Source organism: Pipistrellus kuhlii, unplaced genomic scaffold, assembly GCF_014108245.1.
Source record: "Pipistrellus kuhlii isolate mPipKuh1 unplaced genomic scaffold, mPipKuh1.p scaffold_m20_p_38, whole genome shotgun sequence".
Lineage (NCBI taxonomy): Eukaryota > Metazoa > Chordata > Mammalia > Chiroptera > Vespertilionidae > Pipistrellus > Pipistrellus kuhlii.
Window position 1 is genome coordinate 5,063,183 of NW_023425538.1, and position 26,659 is coordinate 5,089,841.

At 38.6% G+C, this 26,659-nt stretch overlaps 1 protein-coding gene across 1 annotated transcript in view; it reads left to right on the plus strand.

The window, feature by feature from the left end:
* The first annotated feature begins 2,263 nt into the window (after positions 1–2,263).
* Positions 2,264–26,659, plus strand: part of DYNLT3 (dynein light chain Tctex-type 3) — a 29,345-nt gene continuing 4,949 nt past the window's right edge. The window contains exons 1-2 of the mRNA XM_036408216.2: positions 2,264–2,411; positions 6,612–6,653. Coding sequence (XP_036264109.1) covers positions 2,382–2,411; positions 6,612–6,653 — 72 coding nt within the window. The 5' untranslated portion in view covers positions 2,264–2,381. The remainder of the gene's footprint in view (positions 2,412–6,611; positions 6,654–26,659) is intronic.

The following is a 26,659-nucleotide window of genomic DNA, read 5'->3' on the forward strand; positions in this document are numbered from 1 at the left end:
GGACAAACTGTAATCTAATTTCTTTTTTTGCATATGGCTTTCCAATTTTCCCAGCACCATTTATTGAAGAAGCTTTCTTTACTCCATGGTGTGTTTTTGGCTTCTTTGTCAAAAATTATTTGCTCATATAACTTTTGTTCCATTAGTGTGCATGCCTGTGTTTCTGCCAATACCATGCTGTATTGATTATCGTAGCTCTGAGGTCAACTAGCTATAAGGTAGTGTAATACCTTTGACTTTGTTCATTTTTCTCAAGATTGCTTTGGCTATATGAGTCCAGAAATAACCTACATATATATGAGCAAATAATTTTTTACAAAGGAGCCAAAAACACACCGTTGAGAAAAGAAAAACTCTTTAATAAATGATGTTGGGAAAATTGGAAAGCCACATGCAAAAGAATGAAACTAAATTATAGTTTGTCCCTATATTTAAAAATTAATTCAAAATGGATTAAACACCTAAATATAAGATCTAAAACAATAAATTACATAGAAGAAAAGATAGGCACTAAACTTATGGACCTTAGTTGTAGAGAACATTTTATAAATTTGGCCCCAAAGACAAGGGAAGTAAAGGAAAAAATAAATGAATGGGACTATATCAAATTGAAAAGATTCTGCATAGCAAAGGAAACTGCCAAAACAAAACGACGATCTACCAGAATGGGAGATGATATTTGAAAACAATAACTCTTACAAGAGGTTAATATCCAAAGTATATGAATAACTCATACGACTAAATTCCAAACAAACAATGCAATTAAGAAATGGGCAGAGGACCTGCATAGATACTTCTCCCAAGAAGACATACAAATGGCCCACAGATATATGAAAAGATGCTCAACTTCACTAGCTATTAGGGAAATGCAAATCAAAAGTACAATAAGATACCACCTCACCTGTTAGAATGGCTATTATCAACAAGACAAGTAATAATAAACGTTGGAGAGGTTGTGGAGAAAAGGGAACCCTCATTCGCTGCTGGTGAATGTAGACTGATACACCCACTATGGAAAATAATCTGGCAGTTCCTCAAAAAATTAAAAATAGAGTTATGATTCATCAACTCCTCTTCTGGATATCTACCTGAGAAACTAAGAAAAAAAAAAAAAAACAAACCACATTTATTTGCAAAGAATGTGTGCACCCCTATGCGTATTGCAGCATTATTTATGATGGGCAAGACAAAGTGCCCTTGATAGAGGACTGAATAAAGAAGAAAAATGTGGTACATATGTACAATGGAATACTACTCAGCTATAAGAAATAATGAAATACTGCCATTGGTGACAGCATGGATGGGCTTGAGAATATTGTGCTAAGCAAAATAAGCCAATCAGAGAAAGCTAAGAACAATATGATTGCACTCATATGTGGGCTATAAAACTGAAACTCATAGGCACAGACAATAGTATGGTAGTTAACAGATGGAAGAGAAAGGGGTGGTTGGAAGGGTGTAAAGGGGGCCAAATATTTGGTAACAGAAGACAATTTGCCTTTGAGCGGTGGATACATAAGGCAATATATAGATCATATACCATAGAAATGTATGTACACATGTATCATGAAACCTGTATGATCCTATTAACCATTCATCCCCCAAAATTTAATGCAAATAAATAAAAATAAAAATGTGGTGGTGGTAAGTGAACCAAACTTGCTGGGTTGTTATGATTTTCACTGTGAAAATCTTTAGGATCATCTAAACTCTTAGGGATTTTTAAATAAACATAATCATTGTTCTGCTAAAAGTTATCAATTAATAGAGATATTTGTACCTTCTCTCTTATGAATTTAATGTTTCTTTTTACATAGACATTGAGGAGGAGGAGTATAGGAGTGTACACTTTAGGAGTTATGTATACAGCATCTCATTTGATCTTTACAACCAATCATGAAATGGATATAATTTTAACTTTTCATACAAAAAAACTGAGGCTGTAGGGAGGTTAATTTTTTGCAGGTAACATAGCTAGTAATTGGACAAATCAAAGAGGCTTGATCACCATTGCATTAACTACACTTATTTGCCGGAGGATGATGAACAAATATGTGCAAATAACCACAGCAGTGGGCAGTCAAATAATAATGCGGGATTTAGAGCAACTGACACCAGGACACGTCATATGATCCACACTGGCACAATCCCCAGCTCTTTAACACCCATCCCTTGTTTCCAGAAAGGTCAGAGGAAGCTGGAGAGACCTGGGATCGCCTAGAACTCTGAATTTATGCCGGAAGGCAGAGCCGCTGAGTCACAAAGGCAGCTTCTAGGAAACACCCGGGACAAAAACAAGGGCGGTGTCTCCCTGGAGGACAGTGCGCAGCCGCAGAGCTCCACCCGCCCATCGCTCCGCCCCGGGGAGAATCGGAAACACGATGGAGGAGTACCATCGCCACTGTGAGGAGGTATTGCTGCTCTGCTGCTTTAGAGCGACCCCAGCCCCCGCCCGCCTCAGTGCCGGGCTCTCCCAGCGCCGGGAGAATTGGGTCTTCTCCGCCAGGCCGGGAATTCACCCCTCCCGCCTCCCACACCTAGGCCTGGAGGGTGGGCAGAGAGGCCTGGGCGGTCAGTGGGGATTGGGGTTGGCGGTGGGGTTAAGCCAAGGGGTGGAAACCTGACTGGGGATGCGTGAGATGGGATGGGTGCCGGACACCGCTGTCTGCAGGGACAAGCTTTGTAAACCCGTCTTCCTGGGCGCTGCCTCTTTCCCTTGGCTTCCCCAAAGTAGATGCCGCTGCCCTGCTAGTGAGGTCCTGGTTGCAGAGCCGCTCCAGCTCCCTGTCTCTCTGTCCTGGGTGCCTGAAAGGAGGTGCTTTATGGATTAAGAACCCTTATTTACTGACTCAGACTTCCTGAAACCTCACCATAATCCTATGGTGTCGGTTATTTTCCTGTTACTGATGGCAACTCTGACTTTAATGGTGAAGTTAAAACTGCAAAGAATGCCAGAAGCTCCATTTTGAACTCTGGCCTCTGATCTCCTCCCAACAACTCTTACTTCACATTAACCAAGACAGGCCTGCAAGGGCAGAAGAGACAAAGACATTTTCTGTCTCACAGAAAATACAGCCACAGTTGAATGGTGCGGTGAAAAGAAAGTAGGCGCATAGTGGAGGGACAGCATAAAATAATATATTATTAGACCCCCCGGAAGGGATTTATGGTTCATCCATCTTTAGGATGTGGGCTCCTATAAAAGTTAAAACTACATTTAAATTAATTAGTTCTGTGATGCAGGTAGCAAACATACTTACAGATTAGTGCTAATTTATTCTTATTTTAGAAATTGAGCCACAAAAATTTCACCCTCAGGCATATACCCCAGCAAGTGCTACTATGACTTAAGAAGCTTCTGTATGGCATTACTTCCTAAATACTTATATTTAAAAAGAAATGAAATTACATGTCACCATGACCATACCATACATCCTGATAATATATTTGTGACCTTCCAAATCAAAGTGAAATGGACACCCTTTCTTTTGTAGACCATTTTAAAAAATAGATGACCTATTTTAAGGTGAAATTAACATTTTAAAAGGGTCAAAATGTGTAGGCTGTTTTCATAATATTCCTAATAACTTAGGGAATTTTTATTCCTTTAGTGGGAAAGTCTGTGGTGTAACTGAGTTGAAAATATCTATATTCAAGATGATACTTATTTTCAGAATTTACTTGTTTTTTAAACCATTTCTGAATTGTATAGTGGGATTTCCAAAAATGCTGATGTCAGAAAGCTCCATGGATTAACCTGAAATATTTTGGTGTAAATTTCAATCTTATTGCATAGCCTAGATCTCTACTATGGGACAGACACTTGGATGTCATTAATAATTGCTTTTAACTCAGGAGTCAATCAAGTCACTCCCTAGGAAAGACTAAGTTGCCAGACCTATTATATAGTACTAGAGGCTCGGTGCACAAAATTCGTGCACGGTGTGGGGGTTCTCCCTGCTCTGCCTGCACCCTCTGCAATTCGGAACCCCCTACACTTTTTTCTTATCTAGCTAACCTCTTCACATTTAAAAAAAATTAACTGAAATATCACCTACTCTAGCAAATCCTCTTTGAACAAATGTCTTTACAATCTGTATGAAGTATTTTCATAGTATAACATTCTTTTTCTTTAACAGCTACTTAGAGTGGATGCAATGTGGTTTTCATTCTTGCATCTGAATTTTTCTTCTTGCTCTTGTAATAGCAAAGCTTATCCAATTTACATTTTCCCTTCAAGGACTTATATTTGGTTCAGTTTCTAGTTGGCTCCCTGGTTTTTTTCAAGCAATAAATTTGGGTTGTGATAGTAAGCCTTACTTGTAATCAAGCCTGTAGGTCTCTCTATATGAATATTTCTGTAATACCTATTGCTTTAGCATACCAGAGATTGTGTTCATTTATAGAAAATAATAATAAATGTCAACTGATCATTTGATCTTCTAGTAATATTTCATAGCCTAGCAAGATGTATTATTCTAGTAATTTAACTATTACAAAACTGAGGCGTACAGAAATAAATTACATTGAACAATAAAGAATGACTCAAATACAAAGTTTGGTACACTTAGGGCCTCCCATGTCCTGTGCCTCAGATATCATAGCATAGTACACATGGAACTCAGCTTCCTTTAAAATAAGAAAGGATGCCATACTCATGAAGCAGCTGATTTTTATTTAAGGGCCTCACTTGCTCTACACCTTTACAGAGGGGTAAGTAGGGGCTGAGGGAATTTGAGGAAACCCAGACAGAATTCTCCAAAAAGATTTTGCTAAGCTGGCCACCGGGACCGCCGGGCATTTGTCCAATTAAAACCCAGACACATAGCAATAACAAAGGCACTGGTCTCCTATTGCTAATGCATAAGGGTCAAACCCCAGCCTGCAGGAACTCACCCCCGCAGTCAAAACCAGGCCGCTTGGTAGACCTGGGCTGGTGCTCCTAACTCTGGGGGGAGGGAGACTACCCATGGCTACAGGCTACAGGGGAACAGGTCCATAGCACAGGTTGGTCAGCAGGGTGGCTTCTTCGCCTGAGATTGCAGGGCAGCTTGGCTAGGCTGTGCCTGACCTGTTCACCCCATGATCGTAGGTCAGCTTGGCCTGGCCTGTTCTCACCATGATCATGGGGGGTCAGCTCAGCCTGGCCTGTTCACCCAATGATCGCAGGTCAGCTCAGCCTGGCCTGTTCTGTTCTCTCCATTATCGTGGATCAGCTCGGCTTGGTCTGTTTGCCCAATGATTAGGGAGTGGCTTGGACCTGCGCTTTTTGCCTGCAATCGCAGGGTGGTTTGGATCCAGGCTTTTTGCTCCGTAATCACAGGGCAGCTTGGGCTCAGGCTCTGCCCCGTGATCGCAGGGTGACTTGGCCCGCCATGTTGGCCCTGTGATTACAGAGCGGCTTGGAACCAGGCTCTTTGCCCCACAATTGCAGGGCAGCTTGGACCATGGCTCTTTGCCCCTTGATCACAGGGCAGCTTGGACACAGAAAGGTGGTATGCCTGCCCGGGTCCAAGCCACCTGATGCTGCCTGCCCAGGTCCCCATCTCAGCTTGGATCCACCGGTGGCTTCAGGCGCTGCCTCCTGTTGCCTGTCCATGTCCCCAACTCCATTAGTCACATAGGGCCTCTGCCTCCTCCACCGCTTGAAATGCAAATTTACCCGCCATCTTTGCTGGGTTAATTTGCATATTACTCCTGATTGGCTGTGGGCATAGCGAAGGTACGGTGAGTTAACATTTTTCTCTTTTATTAGTGTAGACTAGAGACCCATTGCATGAAGATTTGTGCAATAGGCCTTCCTTCCACTGGCTGACAGCACCAGTTTTCCTCCAGCACCTGGGACCCAGGCCTTCGCTCTGGTGACCACCTTCAGTCTTCGCTCCTGCAGGAGCCTTCAGTCCTCTCTACTCCAGCCAGAGCACCATTCCTGTAGCTCCCTGCACCCCTGTTCTCCCCCTCATAGCTGGTGTCTCACCCCACCCTGCCACTCCATGCCTGTGTATGCAAATTAACCCACCAGCTTTGTTGAGTTAATTTGCATACTTGCTCTTCATTGGCTGGTGGGTGTTGAGGTATGGTCAATTTGCATATTTCTCTTTTATTAGTATAGATTAAAGGGTCATTAATTTACAATGGTCACAGTATTTTCATAATCCTTAATTCTGAAAAGCCATATTTTTGCCTACCATGTTAAAAACAAAATTAAAGTAATAAGCATTCTGTTCTCATTGACCACCTCATTCTCACTTCACTGCAGCCATATCATGTATACTGATGACACATCTTTATATCCACCTCCTGCAGTTTCCTGCACTCTCCAATTCAATGATTCTCAATCTAGTGTGTTCATCAGAATCACCAGTAAAGCATTATTAAAAATGTAGTTGCCCAGGTTCTGCCTCAGATCAAATGAATCAAAATCTCCAGGGAGGTAGGTGTGAAAAGCATTCTATAATTTAAGTGTTTGAGGTAGGATTAGTAGCCTCAGTAGAATGGATTTCCCTTATATTCACTAACATCTGTCTAGGCTCACCTAGGGAATTCTGTTTACTACCAATAAGATGAAGTCTGTGTTACAAGCAGCTTTGTCTTTTATTTTCCCCCTTTAGGTTGGCTTCAATGTGGATGAAGCCCACAGCCTTGTTAAAGAGGTAAGTTATACATCTTGTTCATTTTGAGGGCTGCTGCATTGGATTGCGCTTTAAAAAGCTGTGTTTGACTTTCAGTACAAAGAAACTATAGTATTAAAACAAGATTTTTAAAAGTTTTTCACTAACTCTTACAGGAGTGCTCCTACATTCGTTTGTTTTTTAATCCTCACCCAAGAATATGTTTTTGTTGATTTTTAGAGAGAGAGGAAGGGAAAGAGAGAAACAGAGATTGGTTGCCTCCATGATTGGTGATCGAGCCTGCAACCTTTCAGTATATGGCATGACTCTCCAACCAACTGACCCACCCGGCCTGTGCCTCTTTGTTTTATTGTGTGCTGCCAGGCATCCTGGAGCTTATTCTGAAAGTGATGTTTAAGTATGAATCTAGAAAACTGATTTACTGTTTTCTAAAATTAATGTCTTTTGAACAAAATAACTTTATCTCAGCAGGCCAAATATTACTTTAAATGCTAATGCTATATATATATATATATATATATATATATATATATATATATATATACATACACACACACACACACACACACACACACTTTTATATATGTAAATTTATATATTTACTAGTGGCTAGATGCATGAAATTCATGCAAAGGTAGTCCTTCCTTCCCCCGACTGCCACTCTCACAGCCCCTGTTCTTACAGCCCCAGCGCCTTCTCCCCACCCAGACCCGCCCTAGCCTAGCACTGCCCCAATCTGCCATCACACACCCTTGGTTCCTGGGTTCCACAGAACCCCCCAATCGATTGCCCTGAAGAGGGTGGCCTAGGCCTCCCTCAGAGGGGCAATCATGGGGTGATGGTGGGGCCCTCTACCAATCCCATGACACTCACCTTGGGTGGCCTGGCGCCAGTACGTGTCATAGTATGATCATCAGAAAGGTTGTCTAGATGGTCTTTCTGCTGTTCGATCGTTTAGTCAATTTACATATTATGCTTTTATTGCTATAGATATATGTCATATATACCAAAGAAATAAGAGACCGTAGAAATATCTGCCCTTGGTCATTATATGTTTTTGTTTTTGTTTTGTTTTTTTAGCATTGTATTGGAAATTATTATATTATTGGAAAAATAATCACTTGACATCTTTTAGACACTGTGTGATGGTAAATTAAAATCTTAAGAACAATACTTGAAATATCAACCTGGCCCTCCTGTTAGGTAAATAGACAAGTAGTTCTCTTTGGGAATCAATTCTGGCAGAGGAATTAGTCTGGTGGCTTCTGCACTATGGGTAAGGTATTTATGAACGCTTTTAATAGTCCTGAGTAATTTTTAACTGTGCCAAATCCTAGGGAAAGAATGAGCTGGCCTAGGAAGCAGGCTTGTTTTGTGGGTATGGCTCTTGGGGTCTGTGTCCTAGTCAAACCTACCTGCCTTTAGTCTAGGCATTGAACACCTTATTAGCCTGTCCTGAGACAGTGCCTTACCTATCTGAAATTTCTGGTTTACAAGTTCACCCAGAACTCAGTCAGTTCTGGCTTTGTACAACTAGGATCAGCTTGAGGCCTAGATAAGCACCTGAAAATCCTGCCATATTTTAATAGTTCAGAAACATGTATTAGAACTATTAACCCAGGAATATTTAATTTTTAAAACAATACAAATGTTTTCAATGCATTAACAGTACAAAAGCAAAATGTGGTCAGCTGGGAGGAACAGGAGGGCAAAGAGGTCATGGGAAGGGCAGGAGTGATAAACTCATGTTTTCAAAGTGTTTGTGGTTGATGGAACATGAATAAAATGATGCTGGATTATTTGAGGAGCCTTTTAAATAGACCTTGTTCTTTACTAACATTCTGAGCCAAATGAAAAGACAAAAGTCATTAGAAAGAGGATAAAATATTATCTTCATTATAAAGATAAAGAATGGTTTGGAGATTGGAGCTTGTTTTTGCTAACTGTCTACCTGTTCAATTCAGACCTCAGTAGACGCATCCAAGGGAAAGATTGAGTCAACAGAGAGAAACACTTAGCCAGGCTGTTGCCTTTTGTTGGTCTGGGTAGAGAGGAAAGAAGAAAACAAATACTTAAGTCCAAGGCATTTGGGAGATTAGTTTTTCCAAACGAGAATGGTGGATCAATGGTTGTCACTTGTTAAACAAGTAATTCACTGTACCTCCATGAGGAATAATGACAGGTGGGCCAAGAAGCCAGGAATGTTAAGGAAAAATCCTGTGTATGGAAGGAAACGCCAGGACTAGAAAAGAAACATGCTCCTAACAGTATAAATATATTGAAGTAAAAATACTGAATTCACTATTGAGGGAAGAAGCAGGTGATCTGATGAAACTAAATTTTCATCTCTCATAGCAAGAACTCTAAGGATGTTGTCTATAATTCATAAAACAAGAAATGGTGGTATAAACATTATTTGGAGATATGTAAGTAATCGCTTAGAAAATAAAAACAGTTGTGCACTGATGGGATTTCCTTTAGGGAATGGTACTGAATATGGGAAAGGGTGGGGAGGGGATTCTTGCTTTTCATTGAAAGATTTTCTGTTCTGTTGGATTTTTAAAACTATGTGCATGTGCTGTTTATTAAATAAAAAGAACTATGCTTCATAAACTGGGATACGCATACTTGGTGGTGGCTAGGTAGAGCTATGAGCCACCAGGTGTGTTTTAGAGCATCAGTTTTACTTAAGTACTTGCAAGAAGGAGTTAAGTAATGTAAATAATTTCACCAAAAAATTTAAACAAAAAACAAACTCTGATACATTATAGATTCAAAAGCAGGCTTCATTTGAAGTTTTTTATATGAAATAAGAGACTTCAAACAAATCTCAGGTTTGCTCCAGGTGACTTTCAGCTCCATGTCTATCCTCTTCCCTGTTCCAGCATTGGAAAGGCGAGAGAGAGAGAGAGAGAGAGAGAGAGAGGGAAAGAGAGAGAGAGAGAGAGAGAGAGAGAGGGAGTGTGTTAGAGAGAGAGAGAGAGAGAGAGAGAGAGAGAACTATTTTAAAACATTTAAGTACTTTCTCCATAGTTTCAGCAGGTTTTTATGTTTTCCTTATTTCTTTCTAATCTCCTTTATTTTCTGTCCTTAGATTTCTTACTCTGAGCCCCTATGCTAATATGTTTCTTTCTGAAGTCTTAGGACCACTCACTTATCAATGATATGCATACATTTTATCTGTTGTCAGTTATAGAATTTTCCCCCACATAAATTCTCATGGAACTTATTCAAAAGTAGATTGATTTAGGATATCCAACAAATATATAAAAGCCAATATTCAACATTTACTGAGTGCCTGCTATGTGTCCACTTTCTCAGTTTGACCCTGGGAGTAGACAGGTTGAGGACCTCCTTATCTAATGGGCCTCCTGGTTAATGCTAATTAAGAAGTCTAAATATTAATTAATAGTAATTAGCTATTTACAGGAGGATCCAGAGCCCCATGATGTTTTTCTGTTGTTTAGATAATCTAAAAGAAAAATGAGTGCTCTTAGTTTCCCATTAAGGAAAAACAGTCTAGGGAGAATAGGAGGTTTGCCTAAAGTTATCAGCTTGGGATGGTAAAGACAGAATTAAAACCCCATTGTCCTGACCCGTGGTCCACTGGTCTTCCTAACTCTTATGCTATTGCTTATTCTAGGAGAATAATTTGAGCCCCGTTCTTTCTTAAATTCCTCTAAATTTAACTTTTCTTTCTACACTTTATCATTAATGAAAATTTCATACTTCCCAGCTTAACATTTCATACTAATTTGTGCCTTTCTGGATTTTAATTACAACTGTGGTAAATGAAAGCTGCATATATGCACATGCTTGTGTGTGTGTGTGTGTGTGTGTGTGTGTGTGTGTGATTAAGCTGGATTCTATAAATTAATTGAATGAGTGCTTTATTATCCAGGCTCTTATCACTTGAATATAAAATAATAGCAGCAAAATTAGGGAAAGACAAATACTGTATACTCACTTATATGTGGAATATAAAAAAGTTGAACTAATAGAAACAAAGAGTAGAAAGGTGCTTTCTGAAATCTAGGAGAGCCGGGGGAACAGGGCAATGTAGATCAAAAGGTATAAACTTCCAGTTAAAGATGAATAATTTCTGGGAACCTAATGTACAGTATGTAATTACAGTTAACACTGTAATGTATACTTGAAAGTTGCAGAAAGTAGATCTTAAATGTTCTCAACACACATGCAAAAATAATAACTGTGAGAAGATGGGTTTATCAATTCACCTTGTCATAGTAATTTTTTCACAATATATACATGTATCAAATCATCATATTATATACATTAAAGTTACGTATTATATGTCAATTATATTTCAATAAAATTGGAAAAATAAAATAAGCAGTAATAATGATAATAGTAATATCTAGCATGAGTTATTGTGCTTACTCAGTGACCATCAGTGTGTTTGAGCACATGGCATTTATTATCTCCTTCCAGTCTCACAACAACCTGCTGAGATGAAGCTTTTATATCTTTAAACATTAGGAAAATAGGGGCTTCAAGAGATTAAGTCACTTGCAAAAGGATACACAGGAAATAGATGGCAATGGTGATCTTAAAACCTAAGATTGTGATTCTAAACCAGTGCTCTTAATCAAATATCAGAAGTGAATAGAAGTAAATATTGTGGAAAATTATTTAACTTTCCCTTTACAGGGCACCCCCAAAACAGTGTTTTGTTTTGTTTTATGATTTACTTTTAATAACAAATATTCTAGTTTTTTAGCTAAGCAATTCCGTAACATGAAAGAGAATGTAATTATTAGTATACATTAGGAGCCCAGTGCATGAATTCATGCACCTTGAAAGGAACTGTGTGCTGCAAGGCTGCAGTGGGCACAGGGGAAGGTCTCGGCCCATCCTCCACGCCCCCACCCAGTCCCTCCTGCCACTGCCCCTAGTCCATTGTCTAGCAATCCTGCTCTGCTGCAGCTGCTCCCATGCACTGACTGTGCCAGCCCGCTCGCCCCTGCTGAGGGTGCAGAATGATTGGAGCTGGCACCAGCAGCGCCAATTGCCTAGGATCAGTGGGAGGTGGAGAAGCCCAGAGGGGCTATCAGGGATGGCAGCCATAGCTTGCACCCACTGATGGTGCCAAGCGATCTGGGCCAGTACTGGCAGCAGGTGCGAGCACCAGGCAGGACCGTGGTGTGCATGTGGGAGCAAAGAATTTTCAGTAACCACCAGAGGCTCTCCCTATGATAACTACCTGTGCCCACCTTTGTCTAGCACCCCTGCTCACCTGCTTCACTATCCTACCGCGGCCGCCAGTTGCCAATGCCCACCATGTTTCATGTGCACCCCCTGGTGGTCAGCACATGTCATAATGACTGTGTGATTGTTCCGCCATTTGGCCTATTTGCATATTAGCCTTTTATTATATAAGATACTTAAATTTTAAATTGGTCTCACCCTTTGTTTTCAGCATCTGAAACATAGTTCAAATCCCAACTGTTTGACCTAGCCACTGTGGCTCAGTGGTTGAGCATGGGCCTATGAACTGGGAGGTCACAGTTCGATTCCCAGTCAGGCCATATTCCTAGGTTGCAGGCTCGATCCCCAGTGTGGGGTGTGCAGGAGGCGACCAGTCAATGGTTCTCTCTCATCATTGATATTTTTATCTCTCTCTCCCACTCCCTTCCTCTCTGAAATCAATAAAAATATATTTTTTTTAAAAATCCCAACTGTTTCAAAGCCATTCTTTTTTTAGTGTTTATGCATATTGTTTTTATTTATTCATTTTTTATTTATCTATATTTTTATTTATTGTTTAAGGTCTTACAAATAGTAGTATATATGTCTCCTTTTTTACCCCCATTGACCTCCTCCTAGCCTCCTTTGCTCTCCCCTCCTCCCCCAGTGTCTTGCGTCTTTTGGTTGTGCTTATATGCATGCATAAAACTCCTTCAGTTGACCTCTTACCTTTCCCTACCTTCCCCCTGTAGTTTCACAGTCTATTTGATGCTTCTTTGCCTCTATTTTTGTTCAACAGTTTATAATGTTCTTTATTATCCATAAATGAATGAGATCATGTGGTATTTATCTTTCACTGACTGGTTTATTTCATTTAGCACAGTTGTCAGCAAACCGTGGTTCACGAGCCACATGTGGCTCTTTGGCCCCTTTAGTGTGTCTCTTCCACAAAATACCACAGCCTGGGCGAGTCTATTTTGAAGAAGTGGCATTAGAAGAAGTTTAAGTTTAAAAAATTTGGCTCTCAAAAGAAATTTCAATCGTTGCACTGTTGTTATTTGGCTCTTTTGACTAATGAGTTTGCCGTTCACTGACTTAGCCTAATGCTCTCCAGTTCCACCCATGCTGTTGCAAATGGTAAGAATTCCTTATTTTTTTTACAGCAATTTAGTATTCCATTGTGTATTTAGATGTACCACTGTTTTCTAATTCATTTATCTGCTGATGGTCATTTAGGCTATTTCCAAATCTTAGCTATTGTAAATTGTGCTGTTATGAACAGAGGTGCATATATCCTTGCTGATCGGTGTATTTGTTTTCTTGGGATATATTCCTAGAAGTGGTATTACTGGGTCAAATGGGAGTTCCATTTTTAATTTTTTGAGGAAACTCCATACTGTTTTCCACAGTGGCTGCACCTGTCTGCATTCCCACCAGCAGTGCACTAGGGTTCCTTTTTCTCCACATTCTTGTCAGCATTTGTCATTTGTTGATTTGTTGATAGCCATTCTGACAGCTGTGAGATGGTACCTCATTGTTATAATTTGCACCTCTCAGATGATTAATGATTTTGAGCATGTTTTCATATGTCTCTTGGCTTTCTGAATGTCCTCTTTCAAAAAGTGTCTATTTAGGTCCATTTCTCATGTTTTGATTGGATTGTTTAACTTCCTTTTGTTAAGTTGTATGAGTTCCCTGTAAATGTTGGAGACTAAACCCATATCGGAGATAAAATTGGCAAATATATTCTCCCATGCAGTAGGCTTTCTTGTTGTTTTGTTGATCATTTCTTTTGCTGTACAGAAGGTTTTGTTTTGATGTAGTTCCATTTGTTTATTTTCTCTTTAGTTTCCATTGTCCTAGGAGCTGTTATCGGTAAATATATTTATTTTTGTAAAAGACATTTACAAATGTCTGCTATTTTGCTGCCTATGGCTTATAATATTTTAATGGTTTCCCATTTTACATTTAAGTCCTTTATCCATTTTGAGTTTATTTTTGTGTATGGTATACGTTAGTGGTCTAGTTTCATTTTTTTGAAAGTATCTCTCCAGTTTTCCCAACACCATTTATTGAAGAGACTGTCTTGTTTCCATTGTATGCTCTTGACTCCTTTGTCAAATATTAATTGAGCATAATGGCTTGTGTCGATTTCTGGGTTCTTTGTTTTATTCCACTGATCTATATGTCTGTTCTTGTGCCAGTACCAGCCAGTTTTGAGAACAATGGCTTTATAATAGTATACATTGATACTGGTATTATGATCCCTCCAATATTGTTCTTCTTTCTCAATATTGCTGCAGCTATCAATATTTTGGGTCTTTTTTTTATTCCAGATGAATTTTTGGAAAATTTGTTTAAGTATGCTGTTGGTATTTTAATGTGGCTTGTGTTGCATTTATAGATTGCTTTGGGTAGTATGGACACTTTAATGATGTTGATTCTACCAATACATTAACATGTTATATTCTTCCATTTGTTCATGTCTTCCTCTAATCTCTTTTTTCAGCATCCTAAAATTTTCTGAGTACAGGTCCTTTGTCTCCTTGGTTAAGTTTATTCCTAGGTATCTTAATTTTTTTGTTGCAATGGTTAATGGGTTGCTTTTTAAATTTCTCTTTCTGTGAGTTCATTATTGATGTATAGAAAAGTCATAAACTTCTGGATGTTAATATTGTACGCTGTTGCATTGCCGAATTCATTTATTTATTTTTTATTTTTTTAAATATATTTTATTGATTTTTTGTAGAGAGGAAGGGAGAAGGATAGAGAGCTAGAAACATTGATGAGAGAGAGACATCGATCAGCTGCCTCTTGCACACCCCTACAGGGTATGTGCCCGCAACCAAGGTACATGCCCTTGACCGGAATCGAACCTGGGACCTTTCAGTCCACAGACCGACGCTCTATCCACTGAGCCAAACCGGTTTCGGCTGAATTCATTTATTAAGTCTAGTAGTTTTTTGATGGAGCCTTGGGGTTTTCTATGTATAGTATCATGTCATCTGTGAATAAGGACAGTTTTACTTCTTTTCCAATTTGGATGCCTATTATATCTTCTTTTTGTCTGATTGCAAAGGCTATTATTTCCAATACTATGTTGATCAGGAGTGGTGAGAGTGTGCATCCCTGTCTTATTCCTGTTCTTAGTGGAAATGGTTTTAGTTTTTGCCCATGGCTATGCTGTGGGCTGTGGGTTTGTCATATAATATATGACTTTTATTATACTTAGGTATGATGCTCCTATTCCCACCTTGCTGAGAGTTTTTATCAAGAAAGGGTGTTGGATTTTGTCAAATGCTTTGTCTCTGTCAATTGATACGATTATGTGATTTTTGTCTATCAGTTTATGTGATGTATCACATTTATTGATTTGCTGATATTGTACCATCCCCAGATAAATCCCACTTGGTCATGGTGTATGATCTTTCTAATGTAATGCTGGATTCGATTTGCTAAATTTTGTTAAGGATTTTGGCACCTATGTCCATGAGGTATATTGGCCTGTAATTCTCTTTCTTTGTATTGTCTTTATCTGGTTTTGTTATTAGGGTAATGGCAATTTATACAATAGAATGAGCTTGGAAGTGCTGCTTTTTCTTGAATTTTTTGTAATAGTCTGAGGAAGATAGGTTTTATTTCTTCTTTGAATGTTTGATAAAACCCCCTTCTGAAGCCATCTGGTCCAGGGCTTTGGTTTGTTGGAAGTTTTTTTATTACTGCTTCAATTTCCTCCATAGTTATTGGCCTAATCAGATATTTTTTATTCCTCCTGGTTATGTTTTGGGAAATTGTATTTTTTAAGGAATATGTCATTTCTTCTAGGTTGTCTAGTTGTCAGAATAGAGTTGTTCATAGTATTTTTTGACAATCGGTTGTATTTCTGTGGAGTCTGTTGTAATTTTGCCTCTTTTGTTTCTGATTTTATTTGTGTCCTTCTCTCTTTGCTTTTTGGTGAGCCTGACTAGAGGTTCATCAATATTGTTTATCTTTTCAAAGAACCAACTCTTGGTTTCATTGATCTTTTGTATTGTGTGTTGGGTTTTGTTTTTATTTTGTTTTTGTTTTTTTTGTCTCTTTGTCATTTATTTCCACTCTGATCTTTATTGTTATTTTTTTCCTTCTGCTCACACTGGGCTTTTCTTATTGCTCTCTTTCTAATTCTTCAAGTTGCAGAGTTAGATGGTTTATTACCAGTCTCCCTTCCCTCCCTCCTTTCCCTCCCTCCCTCCCTCCCTCCCTCCCTCCCTCCCTCCCTCCCTCCCTCCCTCCCTCCCTCCCTCCCTCCCTCCCTCCCTTCCTTCCTTCCTTCCTTCCTTCCTTTCATGAGGTAGGACTGTAATGCTATGAACTTCGCTCTCAGGATTGCTTTCACTGTGTACCAAAGATTTTGGATTGTTATGTTTTCATTGTTATTTGTTTCCAGGATATTTTTTAGTTCTTCTTTGATCTCTTTGATAACCCACTCATTGTTTAATAGTATGCTATTCAGCCTACAAGTGTTTGAATTTTTGTGATTGTTTTTACTATAGTTGATTTCTAATGTTATGCCACTGTGATATGAGTTGGCACTTGATATGATTTCAATCCTCTTGAATTTGAAGAGACTTTGCCTGTGTCCCAATATGTGGTCTATCTTTCAAAGTGTCACATGTGAGCTTGAGAAGAATATATATTTTGTAGTTTTGGGGGTAGAATGTTCTAAAGATGTTGATTAAGTCCACCTGTTATAGTGAGTCCTTTAGGATTGAAGTTTCTTTGCTAATATTTTGCATAGAGGATTTATCCAGTGATGTTAATGGGGTATTAAAGTCTCCTACTATGGTTGTGTTGCTGTCAATCTCTCCCCTGATATATTTTTTAATTTTTTATTAAAATATTATATGTGTACAGATCTTACCATTGTCTTCCCCACCCCACTCCCATACATGCCATCATGCCCCAGTGTTTAGAATTCATTGGTTATGCTTATATGCATGCATACAAGTACTTAGAATGATCTCTTAATCTCCTCCACCTCTCCCTAACCTTTCCACTGTAATTTGATGCTCTGTTTGATGCTTTACTGTCTCAGTATCTATCTTTTTGTTCATCAGTTTATAATGTTCTTTATTATCCATAATGAGTGAGATCATGTGGCATTTTTCTTTCATTGACTGGCTGATTTCACTAAGCATAATGTTCTTCAATATTATCCAGGTTGCTGCAAATGATAAGAATTCCTTCTATTTATGGCAGCATAGTATTCCATCATGTAGATGTACCATAATTTTCTGATCCAGTCATCTGCTGACGGTCACCAAGACTTCCAAATCTTAGCTATTGTAAATTGTGCTGCTATGAACATAGGGGTGCATATATCCTTTCTGATTGGTGTTTCTAGTTTCTTGGGATATATTCCTAGGAGTGGGTTGACTGAGTCAAATGGGAGTTTTCCATTTTCAGTTTTTAGAGGACACTCCATACTGTTCTCCACAGTGGTTGCACCAGTCTGCATTCCCACCAGCAGTACACAAGGGTTCCTATTTCTCTGCATCCTCACCAACATTTGTCCTTTGTTGATTTGTTGACAATAGCCATTCTGACAGGTGTGAGATGGTAACGCATTGTCGTTTTGATTTGCATCTCTTGGATAATTAGTAACTTTGAGCATGTTTTCATGTGTCTCTTGGCCTTCCTTCTGTCTTCTTTTCAAAAAGATTCTATTCAGGTCCGTTCCCATTTTTTTTTATTGGATCATTTATTTTTCCTTTATTAAGTTGTATAAGCTGCCCATAGATGTTGGAGATTAAACTTTTATCAGTGATAACATTTGAAAACATGTTCTCCCATATAGTGGGTTTTTTTTTGTTGTCTTGTTGATGCTTTCTTTTGCTGTGAAAAAAAAAAAAAAAAAAAGCTTTTTATTTTGATGTAGTCCCATTTGTTTATTTTCTCTTTAGCTTCCATTGCCCTAGGGGCAGTATCAGTGAAGAACTTCCCTAGGCATATGTCTAAGATATTGCTGCCTGTGAATTCCTCTGGTATTTTTATGGTTTCCTGTCTTATGTTTAGGTTCTGTATCCATTTTGAGTTTATTTTTGTGTATGGTGTAAGTTGGTGATCTAGTTTTATTATTTTGCATGTATCTGTCCAATTTTCCCAACACCATTTATTGAAGAGACTGTCTTGACTCCATTGTATGTTCATGCCTCCTTTCTCAAATATTAATTAAACATAGTGGTTTGGGTCAATATCTGGATTCTGTATTTTATTCCATTGGTCTATATGTCTGTTCTTGTGCTAGTACCAGGCTGTTTTGAGAACAGTGGCTTTGTAATACAGCTTGAAATCTGGTATTGAGATCCCTCCTACATTATTCTTCTTTCTCAGGATTGCTGTGGCTCTTCGGGGTCTTCTTTTATTCCAGATGAATTTTTAGAGAGTTTTTTCTAGGTCTGTGAAACATGCTGTTGGTATTTTAATGGGGAGTGCATTGAATATATAGGCTGCTTTGGGTAGTATGGACATTTTGATTATGTTGATTCTACCAATCCATGAACATGGTATGTTCTTCCATCTGTTTATGTCTTTCTCTATATCTTTTTTCAGTGTCCCATAGTTTTTTGCGTATAGTTCTTTACCTTCTTAGTTAAGTTTATTCCTAGGTATCTTAATTTTTTTTGGTGTGATGGTAAATGGAATTGCTTTTTCAGTCTCTCTTTTCGTAAGTTCACTATTGGTGTATAGAAATGCCATAGATTTCATGGTGTTAATTTTGTATTTTGCTATATTGATGAATTCACTTATTAAGTCTATTAGTTTTTTTATGGAGTCTTTCGGTTTTTTTATGTACAATATCATGTCATCTGCAAATAAGGAAAGCTTTACTTCTTCTTTTCCAATTTGGAAACATTTTATTTGTTCTTCTTGTCTAATTACAATGGCTAATACTTCTTTTACTATGTCAAACAGTAGTGGTGAGTGTGGGCATCCCTGACTTGTTCCTGTTCTTAGGGAAAATGATTTTAGTTTTTGCCCATTGTGTATGATGTTTGTTATGGGTTTATCATATATAGCATTTATGAAGTTGAGGTATGATACTTCTATTCTCACCTTGTTGAGAGTTTTTATCAAGAAAGGGTGTTGGATTTTGTCAAATGCTTATTCTGCATCAATTGACATGACTATGTGATTTTTATCTCTCAATTTGTTTATGTGATGTATCACGTTTATTGACTTGCGGATATTGTACCAGCCTTGCATCCCTGGGATAAATCCTACTTGGTCATGGTGTATGATCTTTCTGTTGTATTGCTGGAGCCGATTTGCTAAAATTTTGTTGAGGATTTTGGCATCTTTGTTCATGAGGGTTATTGTCCTGTAATTCTCATTCATTGTGTTGTTTTTGTCTGGTTTTGTTATTGGGGTGATGCTGGCTTCATAGAAGGAGCTTGCAAGTGTTCCTTCCTCTTGGATTTTTTGGAATAGTCTGAGGAGTATAGGTTTTATTTCTTCCTTGAATGTTTGGTAAATCTCTCCTGTGAAGCCATCTCGCCCCGGGCTTTTGTTTGCCAGAAGCTTTTTGATGACTGCTTCAATTTCTCCCAAAGTCATTGGTTTATTGAGATTTTTAAATTCTTCCTGGTTGAGTTTTGGAAGATTATATTTTCCTAAGAATATGTCCATTTCCTACAAGTTGTCCAGTTTGTTGGAATAGAGTTGTTCCTAGTAACAATCCTTTGTATTTCATCGGGGTCTGTTGTCATTTTACTTCTTTCATTTCTGATTTTATTTGGGTCCTCTCTCTTTGTTTCATGATTAGCCTGGCTAGAGGTTCATCAGTCTTGTTTATCCTTTCAAAGAACCAGCTCTTGGTTTTGTTGATCTTATGTATTGTTTCTTTGGTCTCTATGTCGTTTATCTCCACTCTGATTTTTATTATTTCCTTCCTTCTGCTTACATTGGGCTATTCTTGTTGCTTTTTGTCTAACTATTTGAGTTGTAGGTTTAGGTAATTTATTAACATTGTTACTTGTTTTTTGCAATAGGCTTGTAGAGCTATGAACTTCCCTCTCAATTCTGCTTTCACTGTCTCCCATTGATTTTGGATTATTGTGTTTCATTGTCATTTGTTGCCATGGTGTTTTTTTTGTTTTGTTTTTTTATTTCTTCCTTGATCTCCTTGGTAACTTAGTCATTGTTTAATAGCATGCTATTTAGTCTACAGGTGCTTAATTTTTTTGGATTGTTTTTCTTGTAGTTAATTTCCAGTTTTATGCCATTGTGATCTGAGATGTTTGATATGATTTCTATCTTCTTCTTTTTAAAAAAAAAATATATATTTTATTGATTTTTTACAGAGAGGAAGAGAGAGGGATAGAGAGCTAGAAACGTCGATGAGAGAGAAACACCGACCAGCTGCCTCTTGCACACCCCCTACCGGGGATGTGCTCGCAACCAAGGTACATGCCCTTGGCCGGAATCGAACCTGGGACCTTTCAGTCCGCAGACCGACGCTCTATCCACTGAGCTACACCGGTTTCGGCGATTTCTATCTTCTTGAATTTGAAGAGATTTTGCCTGTGTCCCAACATATGGCCTATCATGAAAATGACCCACATTCACTTGAGAGGAATGTATATTCTGTGGCTTTGGGGTGAAATATTCAATTCCATCTGGTCTAGAGAGTCATTTCGGATTGAAGTTTATTTGTTGATTTTTTTTCTTTAGAGCATTTGTCCAATGGTTATAGTGGGGTATTAAAGTCTCCTACTATGATTATATTGCTGTTAATATCTCCCTTGATATCCTCCAGGAGGTTTTTTTTTTTATGTATTTGGGTGCTCAAGCATTGGGTGCATATATGTATACCAGTTATTTCTTGTTGTATTGATTCCTTCAGTATTAAGTGCCCTTCCTTATCTCTTGTTATGTCCTTCACTTTGAGATCTAATTTGCCAGATATAAGTATTGCTACCCCAGGTGTTTTTTTTGTTTGTTTGTTTTTGTTCATTTCTTTTCTCCTGGAAAACCTATTTCCATCCCTTCATCCTCAGTCTGTATGCATCTTTTTTTCTGAGGTGGGTTGCTTGTAGACAGCAGATATATGGGTCTTGTTTTCTTATCCAATCCGTTACCCTTTGTCTTTTGAGTAGGGCATTTAATCCATTTACATTTAAAGTTATTATTGACAGGTACTTATTTGTCACCATTTTTATTCTTTACCCTGTGTTCCTTCTTCCCTTCTGTTTTTTTTTTTTTTTTTTTGTTTGTTTTTGGTTTTTTTTTTACAGCAGACACTTTAGTATTTCTTGCTTTGCTGGTTTGGTAGTGATTAATTCCCTTAGTCCTTTTCTATCTGTGAAGCTCCTGATTTTACCTTCAATTTTGATTGATAGCCTTGCTGGGTACAGTATTCTTGGATTCAGACCCTTCCTTTACATGGCTTTGTATATTTCATCCCATTCCCTTCTGGCCTGATTAGTTTCTGTTGAGAAATCAGTTGCTATTCTGATGGGGGCTCCTTTGTAGGTAACTTTCTCTCTCTGATGGTTCTTACTTTGTCGTTGGTGTTTGCCAATTTAATTATAATGTGCCTTGGCATCTTTCTTTTGGGGTTCATTTTGCTTGGGATTCTATGCATTTCTTGGATTTGTGGGTGTGTGTGTGTGTGTGTGTGTGTGTGTGTCCCCATATCACGGAAGTTTTCCGTCATAATTTCTTCAAACAGGTTTTCTCTTTCTTGATCAGTTTTCTTTCCTTCTGGCTCCCCTATTTTGTGGATATTGTTTGGTTTAGTGTTGTCCCAAAGTTCCCTTAGGCTCTCCTGCTTTTTTTTTTTTTTTTTTTTTTTTTTTCCCCCTCTAGAAGCTATTTTACTTGGGTATTTTTCCAATCTTGTCTTCTAGCTCATTGATGCGGTCTTCTGCTTCTTCTAGTGTACTCTTAATGCTTTCTATTTAGTTCTTTACAGCAGTGATGTCATTTTTCATTTCTTCTTGGTTCTTCATTTCCTCTTTGTTCTTACTCATATTGTCAAATTCTCTTCAGCCACCTCATGAACATTTCTCTGAATTCTTTCTCTGGCAGGTGTCTTGTCTGTTTCGTTTACTTTCTTTTATAGTGATGTCTGCTTTTCTTTCATATGTGGGCTGTTTCTTTGTCTCTCCATAGTTTCTCTTTTCTGTATGTCTGGTTTTGTAGTTCCATCTCTCCTGAATTGATTTAAAGGCACAGAATACAACACAACCAGATATAGCACACAAGGCACTGAACAGAAATGTATTCATGATATTAATAACCTCCAATAAAGGTGACCACCAGAGAAAGACAAATTAGGGGATAGAAGAGAAAGAAGAAGAGTTAAAAGAAAGAAAAAAGTAGTATCAAAATGAATTGGGGATAGGAAAAAAAAGTAAGAGAGACAAGAATGAGACTAAGAGAGAAAGGGGGAATAAACTATATGGGGAGAAAACTCCAATAGAACAACCTCTAATCCCAGCCAATGCCAGCAACAGGTACCTAGAGATTAATACAAACTATGACACCACGGAATATTAAATGAGGTAAGGGAAATCAGAAGTAAAAAACAAATAAAAACAAAGCAAACAAACAAAAAAGAATAAGCAAAACAATCTCACAAAAGCATATAAATTCTATATAATCAACATTAAAGTAAACAACAACAAAAGGACATAGAGAAATACAACTTTTTGGATAGTTAAGACAGTGAAGAAAGAGGTGTTTATGGACTTGGAGCAGTGGATTGGAAATTAGATATATAAGTAGCATGAAATTTTAGCATGGGGTAAACAGAAAGAATAGGGAGAATATAAAGCAGGAAAGGTTAAGATATACAGGACAGCAAAAGGGGAAAGGTTAGGAAGAGAGTGATGGTAAAAGGTAGAGTTGAGATAGGGTAAAATGATGTGAAAGGAAAAATGGAAATAGAATTTAGAACACTAATCCCAAAGTAAAATAAAGAGAAAATAAAATGGCACTTGAAAAAAAGGTAAAATAGTAGTAGTAGTAGTAATACTGATTGAAAATAAAAACGTAATGATTAAAAAGGTAAAATCAAGTGAGGAAAAAAGAAAAAAATAGTTTCATAAAAGATACAAAAAATGAGAATAAAATATAAAAATTATAAAATAAAAATAAAAAAATAAAATTTGCAATAATGAAGGTCATTCACTTCCTCTATTGTTCTGTTTGGCACTCCTGTTTCCCAGTCTGGACAATAATGCAGTTCCCTGCGTTCCACTGTTCCTCAGTGTTGTAAGACAGTCCTATCAATAATTTTTAATCAGGTGGTGTCTTAATTTCTCATATTCCTTTATTCTTTATTACACGAGTCAATTTGTGATTCAGCCCCTGGGTGGCAGTGTTTTTGGATTGACTTCAGGGTCTCTATGCCTTCTCTAGCCTTCTTTCCCTATGGCACTCAATACCTGTTCGTGGAGGTGGGCTGCCTGAGAGGTGGCTCTCCAATAGTCACTCTCTGCTCCGATCCCCAGGTTTCAGGAAAACAGCTTCCCCCTGCAGTCATCCAAGGTGTCCCCAACTGGGTGATCCTACCCTGTTTCCCCGAAAATAAGACAGTGTCTTATATTAATTTTTGCTCCCAAAGATGTGCTAGGTCTTATTTTCAGGGAATGTCTTATTTTTCCATGAAAAATAATACGGTACACATTTATTGTTAAATGAAAATAAAGGAAATTTATTACCTGTATACGGTAAGGTAGTATGGTAGTAGTTGTCAACACAAACCAGACAAACTGTGAATCCTACAGTATCAAGAATTTACTCATTTATTCCATGACAATCATGTCATCATCTTCTGGAACATCATCATAACAATCCAATTCCTGAATTTCCTGGTGAATTTCTTGTGACTCCATTTCTTTCAGAATCAGTGGACCAAATCTCTCATGTTTAGCCTAGGGGGAGCCTTATTTTCGGGGGAATGCCTTATATTTCACTCAGAAGGAAACCTGTAAGTAGGTCTTATTTTCGGAGGATGTCTTATTTTTGGGGAAACATGGTATGTATTCAGCTTAGTAATCAGAAGCAAGGAAATGAAGAGGAAAAAGCCCAAGTGAGCAAATAATGGGTCGGCGCCCAAGTCTAAGCAGCCTGCACTCCTTTGAAATTCTTAGGCTGTCCTTCAGCATCAGATCAAAATGGGATGATTTGTAGAGATCCCTCCCATTAGCAGCTTGGAGGATCCCCTTCCACAATCAAGGATTAAGCCAGCCACAACAGCCACGAACTTTTCTAGGCACAGACTTCCCCAGTTCTCTAGCTCCCGGAAACTACTCGTTTCTCTCTTTTGCTGGGACTAGTGACCTCACCTTACCCCAGGCAAAATATGACCTTTCTGTGGTGGTGTGAGGAGCTCCTTTGAATCCATGTGTTTGTGCCAGTTGAAGACCAGTGTTCTGGGGTTCCTAGGTGTTCGGTGGTTTCTGCAGTTGTGGATTTTCAGGCTTCCAATAAGATCTACTTGCCCTTTCAAGATGACACGGTTTCCATGGCCAAGCCTCTAGCTCCAGGAGGGGACCCAGCCCCAGTGGGGGCTGCCAGGTCAAGGGAACCCCGTCTTACAGTCCCCCCGTGCAAACCTTAGCTGTTCTTTCTTTCTTTGTTAGAAGACAAAGCTTGGAACATGTCTGTCTATTCTGCCTCCATTTTTAGAAAGTCTCTCCCTTGACATCTTCAAGAAGTTTTTAAAATATATTTGGGTGCTCCTGCATTGGGTGCATAAATGTTTACCAGAGTTATATCCTCTTGTATCAATTTCATTATAATTGAAGTGGCCTTTCTTGTCTCTTATTATGTTCTTCATTTTGAGGTTTGTTTATTTATTTATTTATTTATTTATTTGCCTGATAGACTTTTTTTTCTTTTCTTCTCTCTCAGTCTATGTGAGAAACTTGTTCTGAGGTTGGTCTCCTGTAAGCAATATATTTATATATATATAATGGTTCATGTTTTCTTATCCATTCAATCACACAATTTCTTTTGATTTGAGCATTTAATCTATTTACGTTTAATGTTATTGATTGGTACTTGTCTGTAGCCATTTCTGTACTTTATGCCTTTGTTCTTTCCTCCCTATCTATTTCTTCTTTTTATAGCATTCCCTAGCATTTCTTGCATTGCTGGCTTGGTAGTGATAAACTCCCTTAGCCTATTTTTGTCTGTGAAGCTCCCAATTTCCCCTTCAATTTTGATTGATAGTCTTGCTGGATAGAGTATTCTTGGACTCTGTCCTTTGCTTTGCATCACTTTGTATGCTTCTCTCCTGTCCCTTCTAGCTTGATGTGTTTCTGTTGAGAAATAATTTGATAATATAATGGAGGATCCTTTGTAGATCCTCTGTCTCTCTCTTACAGCCTTTAAAATTATTTCTTTTTTTTTTAATCAATCTTTATTGTTCATATTATTACAAAGGTTCCTCGTTTCTTCCCCCCTCCACCAGGTTCCCACCCCACCCTCTGCCCTCATCCATTGGTGCACAGTTTATGTTCAGTCTCTTCCTCCCTCCCTTTCCCCGATAGTAAATCCCTTTTCAGATAGCAAATCTGTTACTTAGCATTTTCTCATATCAATAATACCTCCACATGCCCAGTGATACACTTCACACAAAAGACATTTCCAAATAGGACAACCAGCCTCATCCAGGCCCCACCCAAGGCACTCACAGATCAACACCCCAGTACTATACTAACTCAACACATCCAGATATAAGCCTTCATCACTTGATTCAGCAGACCCTCAAGTTCCCGCAAAAGTTTCCAGCCATGTCTGAGAGGCAGCCATGGGGCAGGGGCAGGTGAGGAGCGAGCTGTTTCGGGCCAGGCTGCTCCGGGCCTAAAATTATTTCTTTGTCATTAACATTTGCCATTGTAATTATGATGTGTCTTGGTGTGGGTCTTTTTGTATTCATCTTTCTTGGGACTGTCTATACTTGTGAAATTTTTTTCTTTCCCATATCAGGGAATTTGTCATTTTTTATTCTAATAGATTTTCTAATCCTTGCTGTTCTTGTCCTTCTGGCAGCCCTCTTATACGTATGTTACTTCTTATTGTGTTGCCCCAAAGCTCCCTTAGGCTTTCCTCCTGGTTTTTAACTTTTTTCTCCAATTGCAGTTCAGATTGGGCTTGTTTCTGTTCTGTATCTTCTAACTCACTAATTTGGTCCTTGCTTCTTCTAGTCTTCTGTTGAAACCTTCCATGGCATTTTTATTTTTATTGTAGCTATATAACTTTTGATTTTTTCCTGATTTTTGCATAGGTTGTTGATTTTCTCATACATCTGGTGTATGAATTGTACAACCATTATTCTGAATTCTTTTTCTGTCATGCTACATGCCTCCATTTCACTTATTTCCTTTCTTGGTGATTCTTCATTTTCTTTCCTCTGGGAATTGTTTTGTTGCCTCCCTATTCTAACTTTCACCAGAAGGTTCAAATGCCAAGTTGAGGGGGCCTGGGCTTTGTGCAGTGGGAGCTTCGCACCACATGAGTGTCACTGAAGAGCTCCATCACCAAGGCATGTGGCTGCAATGAGTTGGTTGGAGCCACGTTCACCCAGGATCAGAGCCACTGGCTCTCAGTATAGCCTCATGCGCACACCTAGAATCAGAGACACCCCTCCACCCCCCCCCCACGCACACCTTGCTGAAAAAGAGACCCTGCTGCTGTGTACTAAATATCAGAGTCCCCTAACACATGCCAGGAGTCATAGTCCCCCTGTGCTCATGCTGAAAATTGAGTATCAGAGTTTCTCTTACTTGGTGCAGCCGCATGCTGAGATTCAGGGTCCCTGTGTA